Source organism: Hyposmocoma kahamanoa, unplaced genomic scaffold (genome assembly GCF_003589595.1).
Source record: "Hyposmocoma kahamanoa isolate Upper Pololo Valley unplaced genomic scaffold, ASM358959v1 88, whole genome shotgun sequence".
Taxonomy (NCBI): Eukaryota; Metazoa; Arthropoda; class Insecta; order Lepidoptera; family Cosmopterigidae; genus Hyposmocoma; species Hyposmocoma kahamanoa.
The window spans coordinates 20,102,574-20,121,331 of NW_020654466.1; the positions used below are offsets into that span (position 1 = coordinate 20,102,574).

General features: G+C 35.0%; 1 protein-coding gene across 1 annotated transcript in view; it reads left to right on the plus strand.

Annotated features, from left to right (window-relative positions):
- LOC113235674 (venom carboxylesterase-6-like) overlaps positions 1-18,758 on the plus strand; it is a 42,338-nt gene that overhangs the window by 8,796 nt on the left and 14,784 nt on the right. Inside the window, exons 2-5 of the mRNA XM_026471510.1 lie at positions 3,102-3,391; positions 13,209-13,305; positions 16,249-16,434; positions 17,540-17,725. Of these exons, the coding sequence (XP_026327295.1) occupies positions 3,179-3,391; positions 13,209-13,305; positions 16,249-16,434; positions 17,540-17,725 (682 nt within the window). The 5' untranslated portion in view covers positions 3,102-3,178. The remainder of the gene's footprint in view (positions 1-3,101; positions 3,392-13,208; positions 13,306-16,248; positions 16,435-17,539; positions 17,726-18,758) is intronic.

The following is an 18,758-nucleotide window of genomic DNA, read 5'->3' on the forward strand; positions in this document are numbered from 1 at the left end:
TTAACCTTGAGCACTGACGGCCCGCCCGCTCGTGTAGGCCCATTGGGAGCGCTTCAATTTGCCTCACTTAGCGTGTGCGGACTAGGTTTCTATGCGTTATTATTCTAAGGATAAAACAAGATATTTGAATAAAAAATATACATCCTAAATGTAAAGGTTAGTATTGTATACTATAATAGGTGTACTTACATTGCAGAGTAGGTGGGGTAAGAATATAGATAAAGATATTTCATATGATATTTTAAATTTATATGATACCTGCCTACAGCGAACTGCATCCCTTGTAAAAACACAAGGATATTAAATATATACATAGTCTAATGTACTGGGCACCAAGTCCACTAATTATCTTAAAACCACTGTTATATAACCAGAAATAGATACGAAATAAGAGCCATCCATCTCTGGCAATTCTTCAGGCAAATGCGCCTTATAACAACTCTCGTTTGCACTGGAATCGCAAAATAGAAAGATAAAATAGTACAGCGCCAACTACTGACCTGTGTGTACGTTTCCGTATATTCCAAAAATATTCTGTATTTATTGTAATAAAGGTAATATCTCTAACAATGGGAGGGTGTTCCATTCGTTGGTGCGGGAAAAGCAGCAAAACATCTAATTACAAAACAAACAAAATCACATTTTATTAGTAATTAAATATGTAATTTTTCAATTTTCGTCATATACTCGTTATATACTCGATGTTGCAATTCCATTGAAACTCCACTGTTTGTATTGCAATTATGACAATCTTTTTGACAAACAAAATTTTTTCCAACGCCTCATAATTACGGCTTCTCACTTAATTTGCCCCAGACACAACACTTCACTATTTCGTGGCAGTTTTCGTTATGCTTTACACCCAGGAACTCTAAAACTGTAAAATTTTTTACTAGAATTGCAAAAAAGACAAGATAATATTGAATATTCCTGGCAGCAAAAATAGGAAATAGGTGGCAGGCTATATTTCCCTGGAAGAACTCTGTCTCAGTGAGCTATACGTTTACTTAAAATGTACCAACAGGAGGTTGAGGAACTCTTTTTCAACGAAAAACGAAGTTTCGATCGAAATGTCGCACGTTTCTTACCACAGTTCAATTTCATTGCGAAATTTCGTTCGAACGAAACTTGTTTGACGTTTAGTTTTTCTTACTCTAAGTCGTGAAGTGTCCGAACGAAAATTTGATTTTGACAGATAATTCTTCTAATTAATGTCAATTTGACGAAACTAAAAGTGCTAACTTTTGATTTTCTTACATGTGAATTTTGTTAAAAATTTGATTGAAATGACTGGAACAATGCTTTTGTTAATCGAAGCTCTGCGTGAAGAACGTTCAAATAAAAGAAAGACTTCATGTAAACGAGCTCACGGTTGTTGTTCACGAGTTGGGAGAAAATGAACTCAAAGGTAAAAAAAGGTTGCCTCTGAATGAGCTGCTTCTTTAGCTCAAGACATGTTGGCCGGAGAGCCAGAGCTGTGCAGTGCAAATTTCGGAAACCATGTCCAAAATAAAGTTCTACCCAAGGAAATACAGATTGTTGTTGATTTAATAAAATCAATTTACTGCATTATATTTTTGCTTTTTTTAAGAAATAATGTTTACAAAAAATCTTCTACAAATACCTTCATTTAGATATTTATAATGTAAATCTTATGTACGATAAGTTTACAAAGAATACAATTTATAGTACAATAGCGTATAATATACGAAAATTTCTGGTTGTCATACTTTTGTCACCTCAGTTTGCATGAAATGATACGAAATAAATAGGAAAGCAGAGTATTTTACAGCGTTTCGGCTAATTACGTGAAAAATATATTTTCATTTGTTTCTTTATATTTTCCGCATGAATATTACAAGAAATGCTTAGTGAACCACATTTTAATGTAAAATTTAAAAATAAAGCGAAAGAATTGTATTAATTTTAAGATAAGTAAAAACCGTAATTAACTGTAGACGACATCAAAAAAGACCTACGCTATATTATTCATTCCATTCGTTCACGAGAATTGTATATGACAACCAAATGACAACGAACTTTATGCGCCCGATTGAACAGGAATTAGAGTAAGGTTGTTGACGAAATTTTGTTTAATTATCGCAGGACAATGCGACTGGCATCTCCGGTACTAGCCCGGAGAGCTAGTAGAAAATAAGCTAGATATCCTCCAGTCCCTTCAGCCGTTTAGGTTATTGGGAACTGGAGAGACGTCGTTTTTCGGCGTCGGAAAGTGAACGTGGCTTACAGCTCTGCCACCAATGAGGAGATTTGGTATTGTACTTTAGAGTCGACGGCTTAGCGGTGGCAACTGCTAGTTGTGCAATGCGCAACGGGAAGTGAGCATGCCTGCAACTCCGGTACCTGTCTGGAAAATAGGGAAGGTACTGTACGAGCACCCGGGGCAGTTCACCCGAGGCCTCTCGAGAACCGGATAAATCAAGTGACAGAGGTCTGTAACAACCCTGTACACGGGGTCAAAACCTGAACTTGTAAGATTTCTGTGCGCGCACAGGAACCCTTATAGTGCCCTGCTCGTATACGCTAACAGTCGGTAGGGAGGATCCCTACAATGAAAATGTAGAAAGATATGGGGCTGTAGCACCAACTTATTGTCAATTTATCTGTTTGACCGAAAGGTTGACTGGTAGAAGAATGGCATCGTCATTAATACTTTGTTGTATTGTGCAAAAAGGAATAAAATGTTAAAAAAAGTAAAAAGCATTGATCAATTTTACAGTCAATGACTAGACTGTTGATATAAATAATAGTTTCAACTATTTTTATTAAAAAAACGGACTTAAAAGTTTGTGGAATTACATCTATTTACCAAGTTTTATTGCAATTGTTTAACGGAAAGTGGGTTAAATACAATAAACAGCATTTGTCCCCTTTTTTTAAATTTGAAGGGGTCCACTGATGAGGTACCCCATTTCCAACAAAAAAAGAATCGTCGAAATCGGCTCTCAAATATAGGAATAATCGTATAACATCGTGTACACACAAATAGACACAATCCAATTGAGAACCTCCTCAAAAATTTATATAAAGATTCCTAAATTTTAGAATACATTTTTAATTCACTGTTTTATCTTCTCCAGATAATACCGTCCACGTAGTCATTAAGAAAAAACCACAAGGACGTTTGCATTGGCTGCGTACGCGCGTGTGTGACATAATGGACTTTAAAAAATCTTTTTCGATATTATTTTTCCTGGCCATCGTTGCACTGACGGCGGCCGTTAAGAAAAAGCCTACAGATGAACCGGTGGTGTCTCTCCAAGAAGGCATTGTTAAAGGGGCGTGGAAGCTTTCAACCAATGGCAGATATTACGCAAGCTTTGAAGGGATACCTTACGCTAAACCACCTTTGACAATCATGAGATTGCAGGTAAGTTACGTTTATCTGTCGTTATTCTAACAGGAAATTTTATATCCTCTCAAGGCCCAGTGTATGTCAAAATGTACATAATATATAAAATTATACAGACCAAGACAATATTATTTTTATGATCGCATAAACGACCACTACAATGAAAATATCATATTTTCCTTTATTTATTTTCTTGTTTATTTATTAACAACATTAACATTACGTTCACAACACATTTTTATCTTGTTTGACTTGGCAAGTGTTGACGGCAATCTCAAAACTACAATTGCAAACTAATATTTTTTTTGACAAATTGACTCCCATAAATAATTAAAATTAGATAGAGATACACTGTGAAATACTATAGGAACTTCATTAATATTTTTTTTTTAATAATTTTATTTTGAAGTAATCGATGTTATCACTAAATATATTTAAGTCAGGACTGCTAACATTTCTTTTGTTTATGTTTTACACATTCTTATGTTAGACGAGTGATATCGGCTTCTAGTACGATAATAGGAAACATGGAAAGTTTTACAGGGTTTTAGGGAATATTTATAGGCAATTGACATACGACGAGCTGAGATGACGTATTTAAATTTTGCGTTATATATTTTTTTAAATTGGTTTATTTATATACCGTAACAGGTATTTTAATGTAATGTAATCTCTTTCTGGCAACTTTAGGGCGACAAATGTATAATTATTAGAATAAAATAAGACTAAGTGATGGTACGAAATACCAGCATAGATAATACTAGATGTGCGATTATCATTTCTGTACTTCAAAGTAGCGAAATAAAACATTTTTCTAGGATTTTCATGGTTTTGCGCGAGGTAATTACCACGAACATAACGTACAAAGCAAAAATGGCTAAGTGAGCCCTAATATGTGGAACTTCGGGTACTGTTGACACCCGTGACACGTAAATAAAGCACTTCTACTCTATTTATTATTCTGTGACTCGTCCCAATGCGCCTTTCATTATTATGCAAATATACAAACCGCGCTGTTATTTTGTACGAAGTAACCCTACTTGTTTTATTCTGGTATGCTAATATAGCTACAAGTATATATGTAAAAATTATCGCTCAAGTTATCTGTAATTAATAAATAAAAAAATAAATAAATCAAAATCATTGACTTACAAATAAATGGACGACGGGTCTAATGCAAAAACCACGAAAAAAATGTCCCAAGTCAACCTATTTAAACGTAGTGTAAAGGAATATGAAAAAGCTAAAACGTTGAATTCTAATTGTAATGTCATCGCAGTACTGTCTAATTTTGCTTGCTTCGCTGTCAGTCGAACAAACGAAGACTAAAGCGTGAATGACGCTCTGTATACGATTTTAACGCCCTATAAGTTCGGACACTTTTTAGCGCGGACCCGACGTCCATATAATTCTAAGTCAATGATCAAAACCGAAAAATAATAAAACAATTCGTTTATAGGTAGTACGTTCCTTCAACCAATGATATTCGTATGCTCTGCAGAATCCGCAATTCGAAGACTTTGTATAATTCATTAATAATCTCAGTACAGAGTATTAAAAAAACCGACCTCAAAAGTTCGTGGAATTACACCTATTTGCCAAGTTTGATTGAAATCGGTTACCGGAAAGTGCGCAAAACCGGATTCACTCCCTAGTTTTACACACTAAGGGTCGTATTCTAGAACTCTACTCAATGCTCAAGTCAGGATCTGAGTATGATTTCAAGCACTGGAAATACGACCCTAATGGCAGGGACTTGAGTATGATTTCGACGAATTAGGATTTACGGCCCTTAGAGGGAGAATATTTTCTTCAATTTAAATGGGGTACCCTCAATACTGAGGTACTCCCTTTCCAACAAAAAAGAATCATCAAAATCGGTTCACAAATGCAGGAGTTATCGCGTAACATACATAAAAATAAATCACAGTCGAATTGAGAACGTCCGTCCAAATATTAACGCACACAACCACGCCAAAGGTCCGTCCATGTGTAGTTCTTAAAATAATGTACATTAGTTTTAATATTAATTAGGTTATATCATTATTTACTTGTCAAATGTTGTGCGTAGCTGTTATAGGAATGCATAATTTACTTATATTGTAATGCATGCTAACTTAAGGAACCATATAATTTGTATTCTGTAGTTATGCCAAAAATAAATAAATAAATAAATAAATAAACGTCCTCCTATTTTGAAGTCGGTTAAATTATTAAACCAAAACTGTCTTGCGTAGGTACTATATCTGGTTTTCAACTTTAGCGCTGTGACAACAATTTTCAAGGCAAACGAGGGTAATGACAATGTTTAAGCGATGCTATATACTTCTACTCCATTCAACCATTTATTTAACTTTTGACATGTGCATGCGTCCGAAGTTCATTTACACACAACAAATGATAGACAAAAATGCAATACTTCCTGGTCTTTTATTTTTTAAATTTTAGTGAAGCGTTGTGCTCTTTAGCTCCGATATCGAGCAAAAATTATTCAAGTTGTTAAATTTTGGTACCTGTCCAATAAATTATAATGAAATGCAACAAATTCTAAATAATTATAACAAATTCTTATTGTTTATTATGATGAGTCATCGGATTCTTCTCCATATGAGCGGAAATCATCACTTGAATCCTCATTAACATTAATTATTAATTCTTGAGCACACAAATTGTCAAACGCAACATCACGATCCCAATCAGACAATATCTTTTGTTTTAACCCGCGCACATACGTGGTGCCAAGTGACAGGGAGGACAAGTCGTGCGTTTTGTAGTAAGCGACACGCATGTCCATAGCAGTTGCAATGCCAATTAGAGCTTACAATGACCGGAGGGGGCGCAGCCACTGCACCCGTCACCCTGAGACTTAAATTCAAAACAGGCACATGGCCTGTTTTAAATTTTATAAGTAAAAGGCACTCTACAGCTACTAAAATGTACAATGTAAATGTCAAACGCATGGCGTGATGGTATATGATTGTCTTGTCCTTCTGTTGTTTTGTGCTTAGCCAACGTTTCAGCCTCAATTTTCTACAATAAGTACAACAACGTGCACAACAAAACAAAATTAAATTATGTAATAAAATAATTAAAAAAAAAACAAAAATATTAAATTACTACAGACTATATATATGTGTTTGTCTAAGTATATATATATATATATATATATATATATACTTATTATAAATTATTATATATATATATATATATATATATATATATATATACTTAGACAAACACATTTCATATTATATATAATATACAAGCTAAAAGATTCATGAACAAAACAGGTTGTGACACTTGTTGTTTTGTGAATAAATTAGGAAACTACACTTCAAAGCACATTAAAAACATCTACGTTAGGGTCCCTTGTGTCCCTTTCAATAACTCTTATGTTAGGCATTATTTATTTAATATGATTGCTTGCTTACTTAGTCTGTGTTACACATAAAAAGACTACTTTACTACGTCACAGTAATAAATAAAAATTTAAAAAGTGGGCAATTTCTCATTCATGGGAGCCGGTTCCACGTCGTCCTAATTTTAAGAAAAGAAGAAAAAATTAAATACTCGTAGAAATCGTAATATTTTTCATCGAGAATAAACTCTAACAACTTACACGTCGAATACATACCGTAACTTTCCAATTTATTACAAACAAATATGTTTTCTTGGGAATACAAAATGTGTTTCAATTTTTCTTATCATTAGTGTCAATTCAACTTAAAGCCTCCTATTAACAAAAGTTCATATCGCATCACCTTCACCCTTCGCACACGTGAGAAGGGGCTCCTGTCGGATTGGAGTGTACACAGGAAAGTAACCTGTGCATGTCCGTTTTAGCAAAAAATCGACTTAAATACCAATTCAGCGCTAGTGACTAAATCGTTCTCATTCATGTAAAACAAACTATCTAAATAAGTATTAAGTAATAGTTTTATAAACTTTATTGTACATCAATTAGACAAAGGGAACTATAAATCCATGCACTTTTATAACTATCCAGCATATTTTACACACTTGGCAATTAAAAATGTACCCAAATATCACTATTGTCGCTCTCATTCTTGTCTACTTTTAAGTCAAATAATTAGTTTAAGCCAAACATTTACTTGAATTGTAACAATTAGATGGTGATAGTGTTGGTGATGACGGTGGTGACGATGATGATGGTGGTGTTGATGACATTGATGTATAACAAAGTTTATATGACATTAACAAAATACTTATTTAGATATATTTATTAATTACATATAGATAGATAGATAGTCTTACACGGATGAGAAGGATTTTGATACAAGAAGCCATATTAAAATATTTGTTACATGTTAAATGTTCTTTTGTAAACGATAAAATGTGTGTTGTAATAATAATTTCTCATTACTGTGCCGTCTTTCTCATTTATGTTTATGAGAAAATCATTCATGTTACTGCAATCTCATTCGTGTGACCTAAAATATCGTTTCTTTTCTTGTATTTAACTTAAATATTTCTGTGATTTTATAATTATTGACATTGCTTGAACTTATTTGTACGTTTAAGACCTTAAAACCAAAAGAAAAAAGGGTTATACAAAAATCACACAAAAAGTGCCATTGAAATTCGGAAAGTGAAATTCACCCGTTAATCTTTCCTTTTTGATCACAAGTTCACAACATCTTATTACTACATTACTAGGGCCAAACATGGCGGATCTGACGCTCGTATATCTTTTATTTTTAGAGTCAATTGAATTACTTGTAATAAAATATGACAATGAAGTTATATTTATAACAATGATACGTTATTTTAATTGTATATTTTTATTTTACTTAATAATCATAAACATGTAAATTCACCTGGCATTACTCGAAATAGTAGGTAACTACGTAAGAACAATAGTTGTCAAATGCTGAAGTCAAAGAACGAAAATTTTACGAAAAATAGTTAATCTTATTTGATATATTAGGAGTGATGTACTTTAAGTATGTATTAAATATTTTAATAATTTGTTTTCACACTACACACGTATAACTGTATGTATATATTGCAAAGATTATGTAAGTATTTATTCGATATAGTAATACACACGATACACTCATAAGACATAAGTACTTACGTAGTTTATTTTGTTTTCTGTTTCGGGACGCATACGTCAGTCACTCTTACTCACTCAGCTAGGGCCCATTGAAAACCAGCGTCACAACCTAGTCTTGGTTGTGACTTTAGCTGAATGGGATCCTTTTGTATACGCCACAGCCGCACACATGTCAATATAGTATTATGTAACTTGTTGTTTAAATGTTTTTACGCTGTTTTTTGTGTTATTTCTGTTCTGGGTCTTGGTTTTTGTGTCTTTTTTTATAATGGGGCATTGCAATAAATGGTTTCTATTCTATTCTAATATCTATAAATTGGATGTTTTTTTCGTCACAAGTCGAAGGCTGAATCGTACTAGAAACTCAGATATTTGAAATTGAAAAATTTAATTTAATTTATTAGACGAACACAATAGTCGACATCCAAAATAGATTAACACATTAGTAATTTGTTTAAAACTAGATTTGAACCTAAATGCCAACCAGGAGCATGTACGTACAGCATGTTTAGTCATTATATGTGCGACACATTCTTGTTATGGGATTGTCAAAAGATGTGTTGTATTTAAAACATTTAGGACAAAAGCCTTTGGACGCCGAGGGTTGTATCTAATGTTAATATTAATACTAGCCAATAAATTAGCTGAATCGAGGTAAGAGTGTAAGATATTTCGACGGACACTGAGTGATACTAGGTTGCATTTAGATAGCCTGGTTTCGTAGGTAGGCATCTGACGACGACAATGACCCAATCTATAAAAGAGAGATCTGAGAGCCCCCTCTGTACATTTTCGATCTTATTGGAATGTACATGGTAGTAAGATGACCAAACCACTGTACCATACTACAGAACGCTTCTTACCAATGAGCTATAGAGATGGATGAAACTATACGGTTTCTTGAAAGCTTTAGTAGCAAGGTTCACAAAGCCCAATGTCTGGTAGGCCGTACCAACCATATGATCAAAGTGATTTCTGAAAGTTAATTTTTCGTCAAACAGTATACCGAGGTCTCTAACTACTTCCCGGCGTTGCAACACATGTCTTTTTAGAGATTATTCATGAGTTGCTTTATTACTTTTTCTGGTAAATGATATAACTAAGCACTTATCAACGTTCAGGTACATAAGGTTTGTTTGGGACTATGGAGTGAGAGTTTCAATGTCATTTTGAAGAAATCATTCTTAGGAAATAATTCATTCTCAACAGTGATAACACTGTTGTTAGAGATAGTGTTCAAAATTTTTAGATCATCTGCGTATAATAGACAGGGGCAACGAAGTTTTGCAATCAGGTCATTAACAAATATTATAAAAGTAAAGGCCCCAAATGGGAACCCTGAGGTACGCCAGAAGAAATAGTAACAGGTGGGGATAAGAACCCTTTAATACATACAAGTTGACTTCTGTTGTCAAGATAAGATCTTACCCAACGCAAAAGGTTACCATGAATACCAAACGATGTTAATTTCATACAAAGAAGGTTGTGATTTACTTTATCAAAGGCTTTTTTAAAATCTGTATATATTGAATCCACTTGACCCCCACGAGCGAAAACAGAATAGAGATAGTGCTTATATTCCAGTAAGTTACTAATTGTGGATTTGTTTCTGATGAAGCCATGTTGCTTGTCTGATATGAATGGCTTAACGTGTGAGTATACGTATTCATAAATAACACTCTCAAAAATTTTAGCTAGACTAGACAGAATGCTAATAGATCTATAGTTAGTACATAAAGAAGGATCGCCGGACTTTAAAACTGAGATAATAAAAATCGGTTCTCACTACTCAAAGTATATTTAGCGATAAAAACGCCTTGAATTGGAGAATAGCAAAATCAACCATTGAAATAATTGCTCCTTATAATAAAATTTAGGCGTTATTAATAAAAATGAACCTTCATGCGTGAACAGCCACCCTTAGAGGTGGACGATTTTCTTCAAAATTACTACCACTATGGAGGTTACCCTCTTTCCAACAAAAAAAATAATTATGAAAATCGGTGCACAAATACCGGAGTTATTGCGTAACAGACATACAAAAAAAACATACAGTCGAATTGAGACCTCCTCCTTTTTTTGAAATGGGTTAATGAGGTCTATCCGAAATAAATACAGAGCACAATAGAAAACATAGTGGATGACGCCAGTACAAACATGTAACTTTGTTATAGTTACACGTGCGTCTAATTAGACACAGATCACTTAACTTCGCTGTTTCTAACAACAGGTATCGAAAACTTAATTGCTTTAATCATATGCATCAATAGGTAATTTGCAAACGTTATAATAATTAGCTAGGTAAGTATTACTTCTACATAACCCTATATTCAGCAGTGGACGTCTTTAAGCTGAAATGATGATGTAGAATCCAAATTACCAGCTTACCCATTTAAATTCCAATTACGGAAGCAAGCGGTGGGCAGAGCTAACCTAAATGGGCATGGACAAAAAATGTTCTTTACACCTGCTATCATTCTATACTAACGTTCTATATCGAATTTGGCTTTAGTATAGGCGTGGAGAACTCTGAATCGATTCCTAGTGGGGCCAATTTGGGGTAGTTCGTAGATCATCAGCCTCGGGAGTAAATTTCGCTGCTCAGTGCTCTGGTACTTATAAGTACAGGGAAATTCCTACGTAGACACGAGGTAATTCCGTGGTTGTTTGGCACTACGAGTATTAGATAGTTAGACAAAACGTTTATTCAACACAAACACATATTAAACTAATGCTAACATTTACATGTAAGGATATTCAACGAGCTCCCGCCTATTATTAAAAACGAGGTAAAATACTCGTATTAACACTTTGTTAACAAATGAACATAATAAAATAATAAAGTACTACATAAAACTGTTTATATAAATAACAATTTATATAAGAATAAATTAAATTTAGTAGCAGAAGAGATCCTTCGCAGTACTGCCACCTTACTTATTTCTGCCGCCAAGAAGTAATGTCAGTATTACTGTGTTCCGGTTTTGAAAATACAGGCACATGGGACTTGTCAACTTAAGTCTCAGGGTGACGGGCGTGCCCCTCAGATCTTTGCGATTTAAAGAGCTGAGTGGCACTGCAACTGTTATGGACAGGCGTGTACCTTACCATCAGGCGCACGACTTGTTCATCCCGTCACTTGATATTATAAAAATTAATTAAATAATAAATAAACCTTGAATTACGTAATATTATTTAATGATACCAATGTACGAGTGATATATTACTTATTATGTAGTTGATAATGAAAAATTTTAGTGACTAATAATTTAAACTACGGCCTACCTCTGCTCTTTATCCCTAATAATAATAATAATATTTTTTTTATAAAAAAGTAAAAATTTCTAACAGCTTGAGGCGGTTGGATTTCTGTGGCGTGTCGCTTCCAGCACAAATGCAGAAGGCGGTCCTGCTCGATACGGCACGTATTGTTTGCCGGTTCTTGGACCTGAGTCCATGACCCCGGCCGACTGCGCCATTGCCGGGAAATACCGCCTCTCCCCTTTAAAAATTCAAAATTAATCTTTTAGGCCTTAGGAGAGGCGAGAGTCTAAAATAAATATAATAATAATAATAACGCACACACTTATAGCCCCACACGAGGGAAACCCTGTATCGCGGGTGCCTTGGATATACACATAAGACAACCACAAATTACACCCAAACTCACGAGAGGAATAAATGTGAATCATACTAATATTTCTCCCGGCCCGGGAATCGCATCTGGGACCTCTGCGTGGCAGTCCAGCATAATAACCGTTCGGTTCCAGGGCTCATATTATGTGTATATACATTTTTTTATGATCTTATGTGCCATATGAATACAATAAATATATTGAGTACACTAGAATATGTATGTTCAGTAGAATATGTAAGTTGAGAACAGTAATTTGTCCATATTCTTTAATTCATCGCCACCACATGTTTTAAAAAAGTTGCCACTCATAGCTTCAAAATACGTTATACTATATTATTCTACGTTACCATAAAAGTAACGTAGAACAATAACAAGTAAATGTAACTAGACTAGAAACTTGAACGCGTAAATTGATAACTCGTGTTACGTAGTATCACGTCTGTACTTTTTATACCGAATTACAAAAAAAGACAAAGAAGTGTGTGTTTTTTTAAGCTCGCAGACGCCATATTGTATTTAGTAAACTATTTATCTTATCATAATACAATTTGAAATATTTAAAATGAGGTAACGAAACTAGCGCTGTGATTGTTTTTTTTACACACAAAATGGATTTTTATGTGTATAATTCTTTGAACACATGAACGCTAACATAAATTTATGGATAGATTCTTTTTGATATTTTTTACATATATTTTGGAATTGTTTATGATTCCTGAGATAAAGCCGAATTTTTAATGTTTTTTTTAATAATATCAAATGACAGGACGAACAAGTGGGCCTGATGGTAAGCTACACCATTGTCCATAACAGTTGCAGTGCCACTCAGAGCCTTAAATCGCAAAAATCCGAGGGACACTGCCAATGCGCCTGTCATCCTGAGCCATAAGTTGATCAGTTCCATGGTCCTGTAATTTCACCAGCATTTCAAGCTTACTCACATTAACAATCTCACAAGTATAATAAATGTAGACGGACATAAACATACAAATATTTATTATCCTAATTTTTCTCCCGGCCCAACAATCAAACCTCTACGTGGCAGTCCAGTATGGTAACAGTTCGGCCACAGAGGCAGTTAAAGTTCCAGATATTGAACCTCCCTTGAATAATACTTTCAGGACCCGTGGCCCCCCCTTCCGTGGCAAGGAATATACGACGCGACGTACGCCCGCAATGTGTGCATGCAGTATAATCCCTTTCAGGACAAGGTCATCGGTAAGGTCTTAAAGGTCATCATCAACAAATACGTTCCATTGCTGGGGATGGTCTTCTTTAAGAAAAGGGTGTAAGCCTTTGTCTACCACCCTGGCCCAAGCGGTTTGGGGACATCTCGGTCATCGAAGTGTTATGAGTATACTGTATGAAAGATGTCATCAACCGTTACAATAGTACTTAAACAATCGAGATTTGACATTTTTTAATACACTCCCCGACACACAATTCAAGGCTCCTTGTATTTTTGTCATCGAAGAAAAAGGTATGGAAATAACGTTTTCACGTCACTTGCTCAGAAAGACTTTCTTTCTCACTACAAATCTGCGCGCAAAAGCATTTTTTCCACACTAGCGTGGAAAAAGTTTTTGAAATTCGAACTTGACGATGGTCTGTGGTGCACCTAACTTTTTCTTTTGATAAAAAACACGCAATGTCACGTTCAACTGCGCGATTTGTCGTACATTATCTCTGTAATGTAAATCCGTTGATATAATTTATACTTATTATTGACATGTTGACATTAAATTGACAACGATAACTAATTTGGTATTAAAACCATAAAACTAATATAGTGCAATTCTTTCATCTAAGTACCATTTTTCTCGATATTGTGAGGTGAAAAGTTCTGTTTCGCTAGGTAAGTTGTTTTGCGTCTACGCTCAGAATTCTGTTTTTGAATCTGAGGGTCGTATTCCGGAACTTTACTCAATGCTCAAGTCAGGACTTGAGTATTGCAGTGAGCACTGAAAATATTACTCAAGTCCTTGCCATTAAGGTCGTATTTCCGATGCTTGTGTTGCCAGTGCAATCCTGACTTGAGCATTGAATAGAGTTCTAGAATACGACCCTTAGGCCCCTTTGCTAATTCAGGTTTCAATACAAGCACTCGCTTCAAACAACAACTTTGCAGCCTTGCATAACAAATAACTATTCGTTTACCAATTTCAAAATCGCATAATAGGTTTTGATCAATCAAACATTTTTTAAATTCAGCACCACGCGTCTTTTCATTTGGTCAAGTATTGCTTATTTGGCAGTAACTGTTTCGGACGGATGTCGGACGGAAATCGAGAGTAGACCCCTCGTTCCAAATCCGAGGCTATACAAATCTAGAAAACTCGGACCCACTTCCGATATCGCTTGTAAACTAAGCCCAATTTGAGTCCGAGAAAATACAAATAACGCTTGTACACTTAGCTTTCTACACACCGAGCCCGCCGACCCGGCGACACAGCCTGAGATGGTGTCGGCAGCCTAGAAACATCTAGAATCATGTCAGGATTAGATTAGTCTGTGTCAGGCTGTGTCACCGGGTTGGCGCGCTCGGTGTGTAGAACTGACAGGAATCAGATGTATTGCTCAAACCATGTTAAGCACATATTACTTACGACTTAAGAGGGAGCAAAGGAAAAATTCCTAATCTTCGATTTGATTTTAGAGGGGTATATCCACTTTAAAGTTAAACATAAAATATTGTATGAGTAACTACACGATATATTCAAGCATAGACATTAATCAGAAACATAAAACAATAAAGTTTCCTCGATAGATAAATATCACGAAATGACCTCTAATTTTCACATTTTTTCGATTTATCCTCGAAATGCTACAGGTTATTAGGACAAAAATTAGATAATTAATTATATTTATGCGTGATCGACAACTGTCACTACGGATTTTTTAAATCCCTTTAGTTTTAGAGTTATTCCGCTAAAACGAATTTGGTACTTTTAATGCGCAAAATTCAACATCTCCTGTCGCATATCACGCGAACCTCAGGCATATATTTGTTTCACAAATTTGGGCGGAGCCAACGTCAAAACTTTTTTGGCATGCTCCCTCTTAAGTTTAACTACACGCATAGTATAGAGTTCTTAGGTTTTCGAGATTACTACATATTAGAAACGATACTACTTCTTATCGTATGAATGGCATGGACTATAATGCATTGCATTGTGGTGAAACGATATAGGAAATGAATGGTACGTCATGCGGGAAGGCTCTTTTCGTGCACCCCATTATTGTGATGCACAATGACACGATTTATTCCTAATCTAAAATCGCGTATGTTTGTTTTTTCCATCTTCCATCATTCCAAACAATCCAAATCAAGCAAAATACCAGCCGTGACCGTAAAAACTGTAAAGTGTGTGAAATGTTGGTTTGTTATAAAAAACGATTATAATAAGCGATTTGAGATCCAAAAAAAATTAACAGAACACCTCTGTTTCTAGTTATTTAAATGCACGTTCCTTATTATTGAGTATTTTTCCAATATTCCTGTAGGTCAAAGGTCATCAAACCTCAAAAAAGGTTGGAGGTACTCCAACTTCGAGTTTTTTCTTTCGCCTTTTTTAACGGTTTGGTACTAGTAATTTATTTATTTATTAATTCAGCAACAGCTTTACACACTTAACATTTAAAGATAAGTCGAGTGAAGAAAAACTTTCATAGATTTCCCACAGATGCCCCTACGACACGAAAATCTTTAAAAACAAACATGAGCAACAAGCACAATGAAAATTTGTAAGGTCAGCTGGTTTGTTCCATAAGTTCAGTTGACAGACCGTCAGGCGCGACAGGGACCGAAGGATTTTTTCCAAGTCTTCGATAAGAACACAAATACTAATGTGTAAGCCAATTATAGCCGAGCACATCATTCTCTTTATCACTTCCTTACACAACTGACAAACGTTAAAAAATAAACTGTTTAAAAATTATTACAAAACTATTAAAATCGTATTTAATCATTATGTCTGAACTTTGTCCTTATGACGAAGCTAACTGTCAAAATGTCTTTTTATTTTGACAGTTTGCACCTTCATAAGGAGTTATTCATCACTCTTGATCTTCCGGTCTTTCCCAGACATGGACTCGAGTAATTTTATTGTTTTCAATGCCACATACTAAGTGATGAACCAATCTTCTCTATTTATCTTCCAGGCTCCGAAGATTGCTTATTCGTGAACGTGTACACTCCACACGTCCGTGACTGCGCCAACATGCCTGTAATGGTGTTCATACACGGTGGCGCTTTCATGTTCGGTAGTGGAAGCAGCCACGGCCCACAAAACTTCATGGACTTTAACTTCGTCGTTGTCACTTTGAACTATAGATTGGGACCGCTAGGTTGGAAATTTAGTACTCTAAACATTTTTTTGTGACGAGACAGGGTCTTATACACCGAGTATATAACCCGAAACAGAGACGACATAAGGGCCATCCATACCTGGCAACACGTCAGGCAAATGGGCCTTATGTCACTTTTAAATATCAACTCTCGTTTGAACTGAAATTACAAATTAGAAAGCTGGAAAAGTACAGCGCCAACAACTGACCTATGTGTACATCTCCGTATATTCCAAAGATAGTCTGTATTTATTGTAATAAAGATAATATCTATAACAATGTGTGCACTTACATTTGGCGGTGTGGGAAAAAACAGTAAAACATCTAAACAAACGGAATCGCATTTCATCGGTAATTCAATATTAAATATGTAATTTTGTCCATCATAGCAAAGTTCAAGTTAAACTGGGCGATTTGAAGTGAAACAATTTACGACACCCGTCAATTCTTTCCAATTCGGGCTGTCCAATCGGAGCGCAGCTGTCACAGTAATGATTTGGCAGAATAGTTTTGAAACAAATTAAATGACATTTCGTCTCTATTTCTGGTTATTACTCGATGCTCTTACCACACGACTGTATGTTTTTTGTGTGTGTAGTTCGGTTCACATGAATCGCGTAGATTCATGTGAACCGATTTAGATGATTCTCTTTTTGTTGGAAAGAGTACCTCAGTATTGGTCCTATTTAAATTTGAAGAAAATATTCCACCTCTAAAGGACTAACCACACACATCATGGCCATGCCCGAGACGTGGACGGGTCGTGCTAATTTGTACTAGACGGTCATGTGCGAATATGTTCATACAAAATATACGCAACGACTTTTTTTGAGCCCCTGACGAAGCTCGGCCCGTCCACGTTCCAGGCACGGCCCTGATCTGTGTGATTAGTACTTTAAGGTGTCAAACTAGGAGATGAATCTGGCTTCGCGCACTTTCCTTTCGAAAACTTGGCAAAAAATGTAATTCCACGAGCTTTTGAGGTCGGTTCTTTTTATAAAAAATAATTTTTGTGTCATTTGTGGTAGTTAAATAAATCTGTTTCCTTTCTTTCATTATTTATGTAGGTATTTTGCTTTCTTACAGAAGAACTTCTATATTTCAGGTTTCCTGAGTACATACGACAATATAATAAGCGGCAACTTTGGACTTAAAGACCAATCGCTGGCACTTCGTTGGACACGCGATAACATCAAAACGTTCGGTGGGAATCCTGATACCGTCTTACTCTCGGGGAGCTCTGCAGGCGCAGCTTCCGTTCACTATCATTATCTTTCACCTTGGTCGAAAGGTAAGTGCCGAATTATGTACTTTTAAATATTAGTCGTGGAAGTATTACTAAAGAACACCCAAAAGGTTAATTAACAAAAGTTTTCCAATAACTGAAAAGGTACAACAATCAACAAATGGAAAATAATAAAGGTTCCGAAAAACTAAGAAATTGCAACAAAGGCTAATTGTAATACTATACTCCAAGGTGCGTGGTTCGATGACAGTTGCAAACCGCTGTTCAAAAGGCTAATATTACCTTTGCCATGCATGTACATTAGGGATATCTGTCAACTCATATCTATCTATCTGTCAACTCGTATTTGTCAACTCTCATCCTCAATATTTTAAAACACGCGGTGAAGTCATTCAAAGGCAAACTAGAGCAAAAATTTTGAATCTCTTATACCAACCTCGTTGCCATAAAGTAATTTATAAGAATAACTGCTTCAACTGGTGTATAATTATTTACAATAAATTACCAAACGAAATTAAATTGTTAGAAGGACATACTTTTAAATTAAAATTGACAAAATGGCTTTTGACACATTGCTTCTATAGTAATAAAGAATACTTAGAATTTACAAATTCATTACATTAATTAGAAACTATAGAGACTAAAGAAACATTGAATCCATTAACATTTGCACATCTGCTTGCAGGTTGAATACAATGTACCTAATTTTACTTGAGACCTTTGCAATTACTGTATTCTGGCAAATAAACGTATTCTATTCTATTCTATTCTCAACCATTTAATTAACTTTTAACATATGCATGCCTCCGGAATTCCGTAGTTATTGACATACAAGCATAGAAACAAAAATGCAATACTTCCTGGATTATAAAACTTCTGCGTAAATAAAATCGATTGTTATAAAAAATAGAATCGCAAATGCATTACGACATCACTAATGGATTAGAATTCAAACTGTTTGCATATTGAATTTAACAGAAAAAGATTTAATTAAATTTTTATTGAATTGATATATATATACAAAAAATAATTGTATTTTTTGTGAAATTACTCCACTAGTTTAAAAGTTAACTAAATC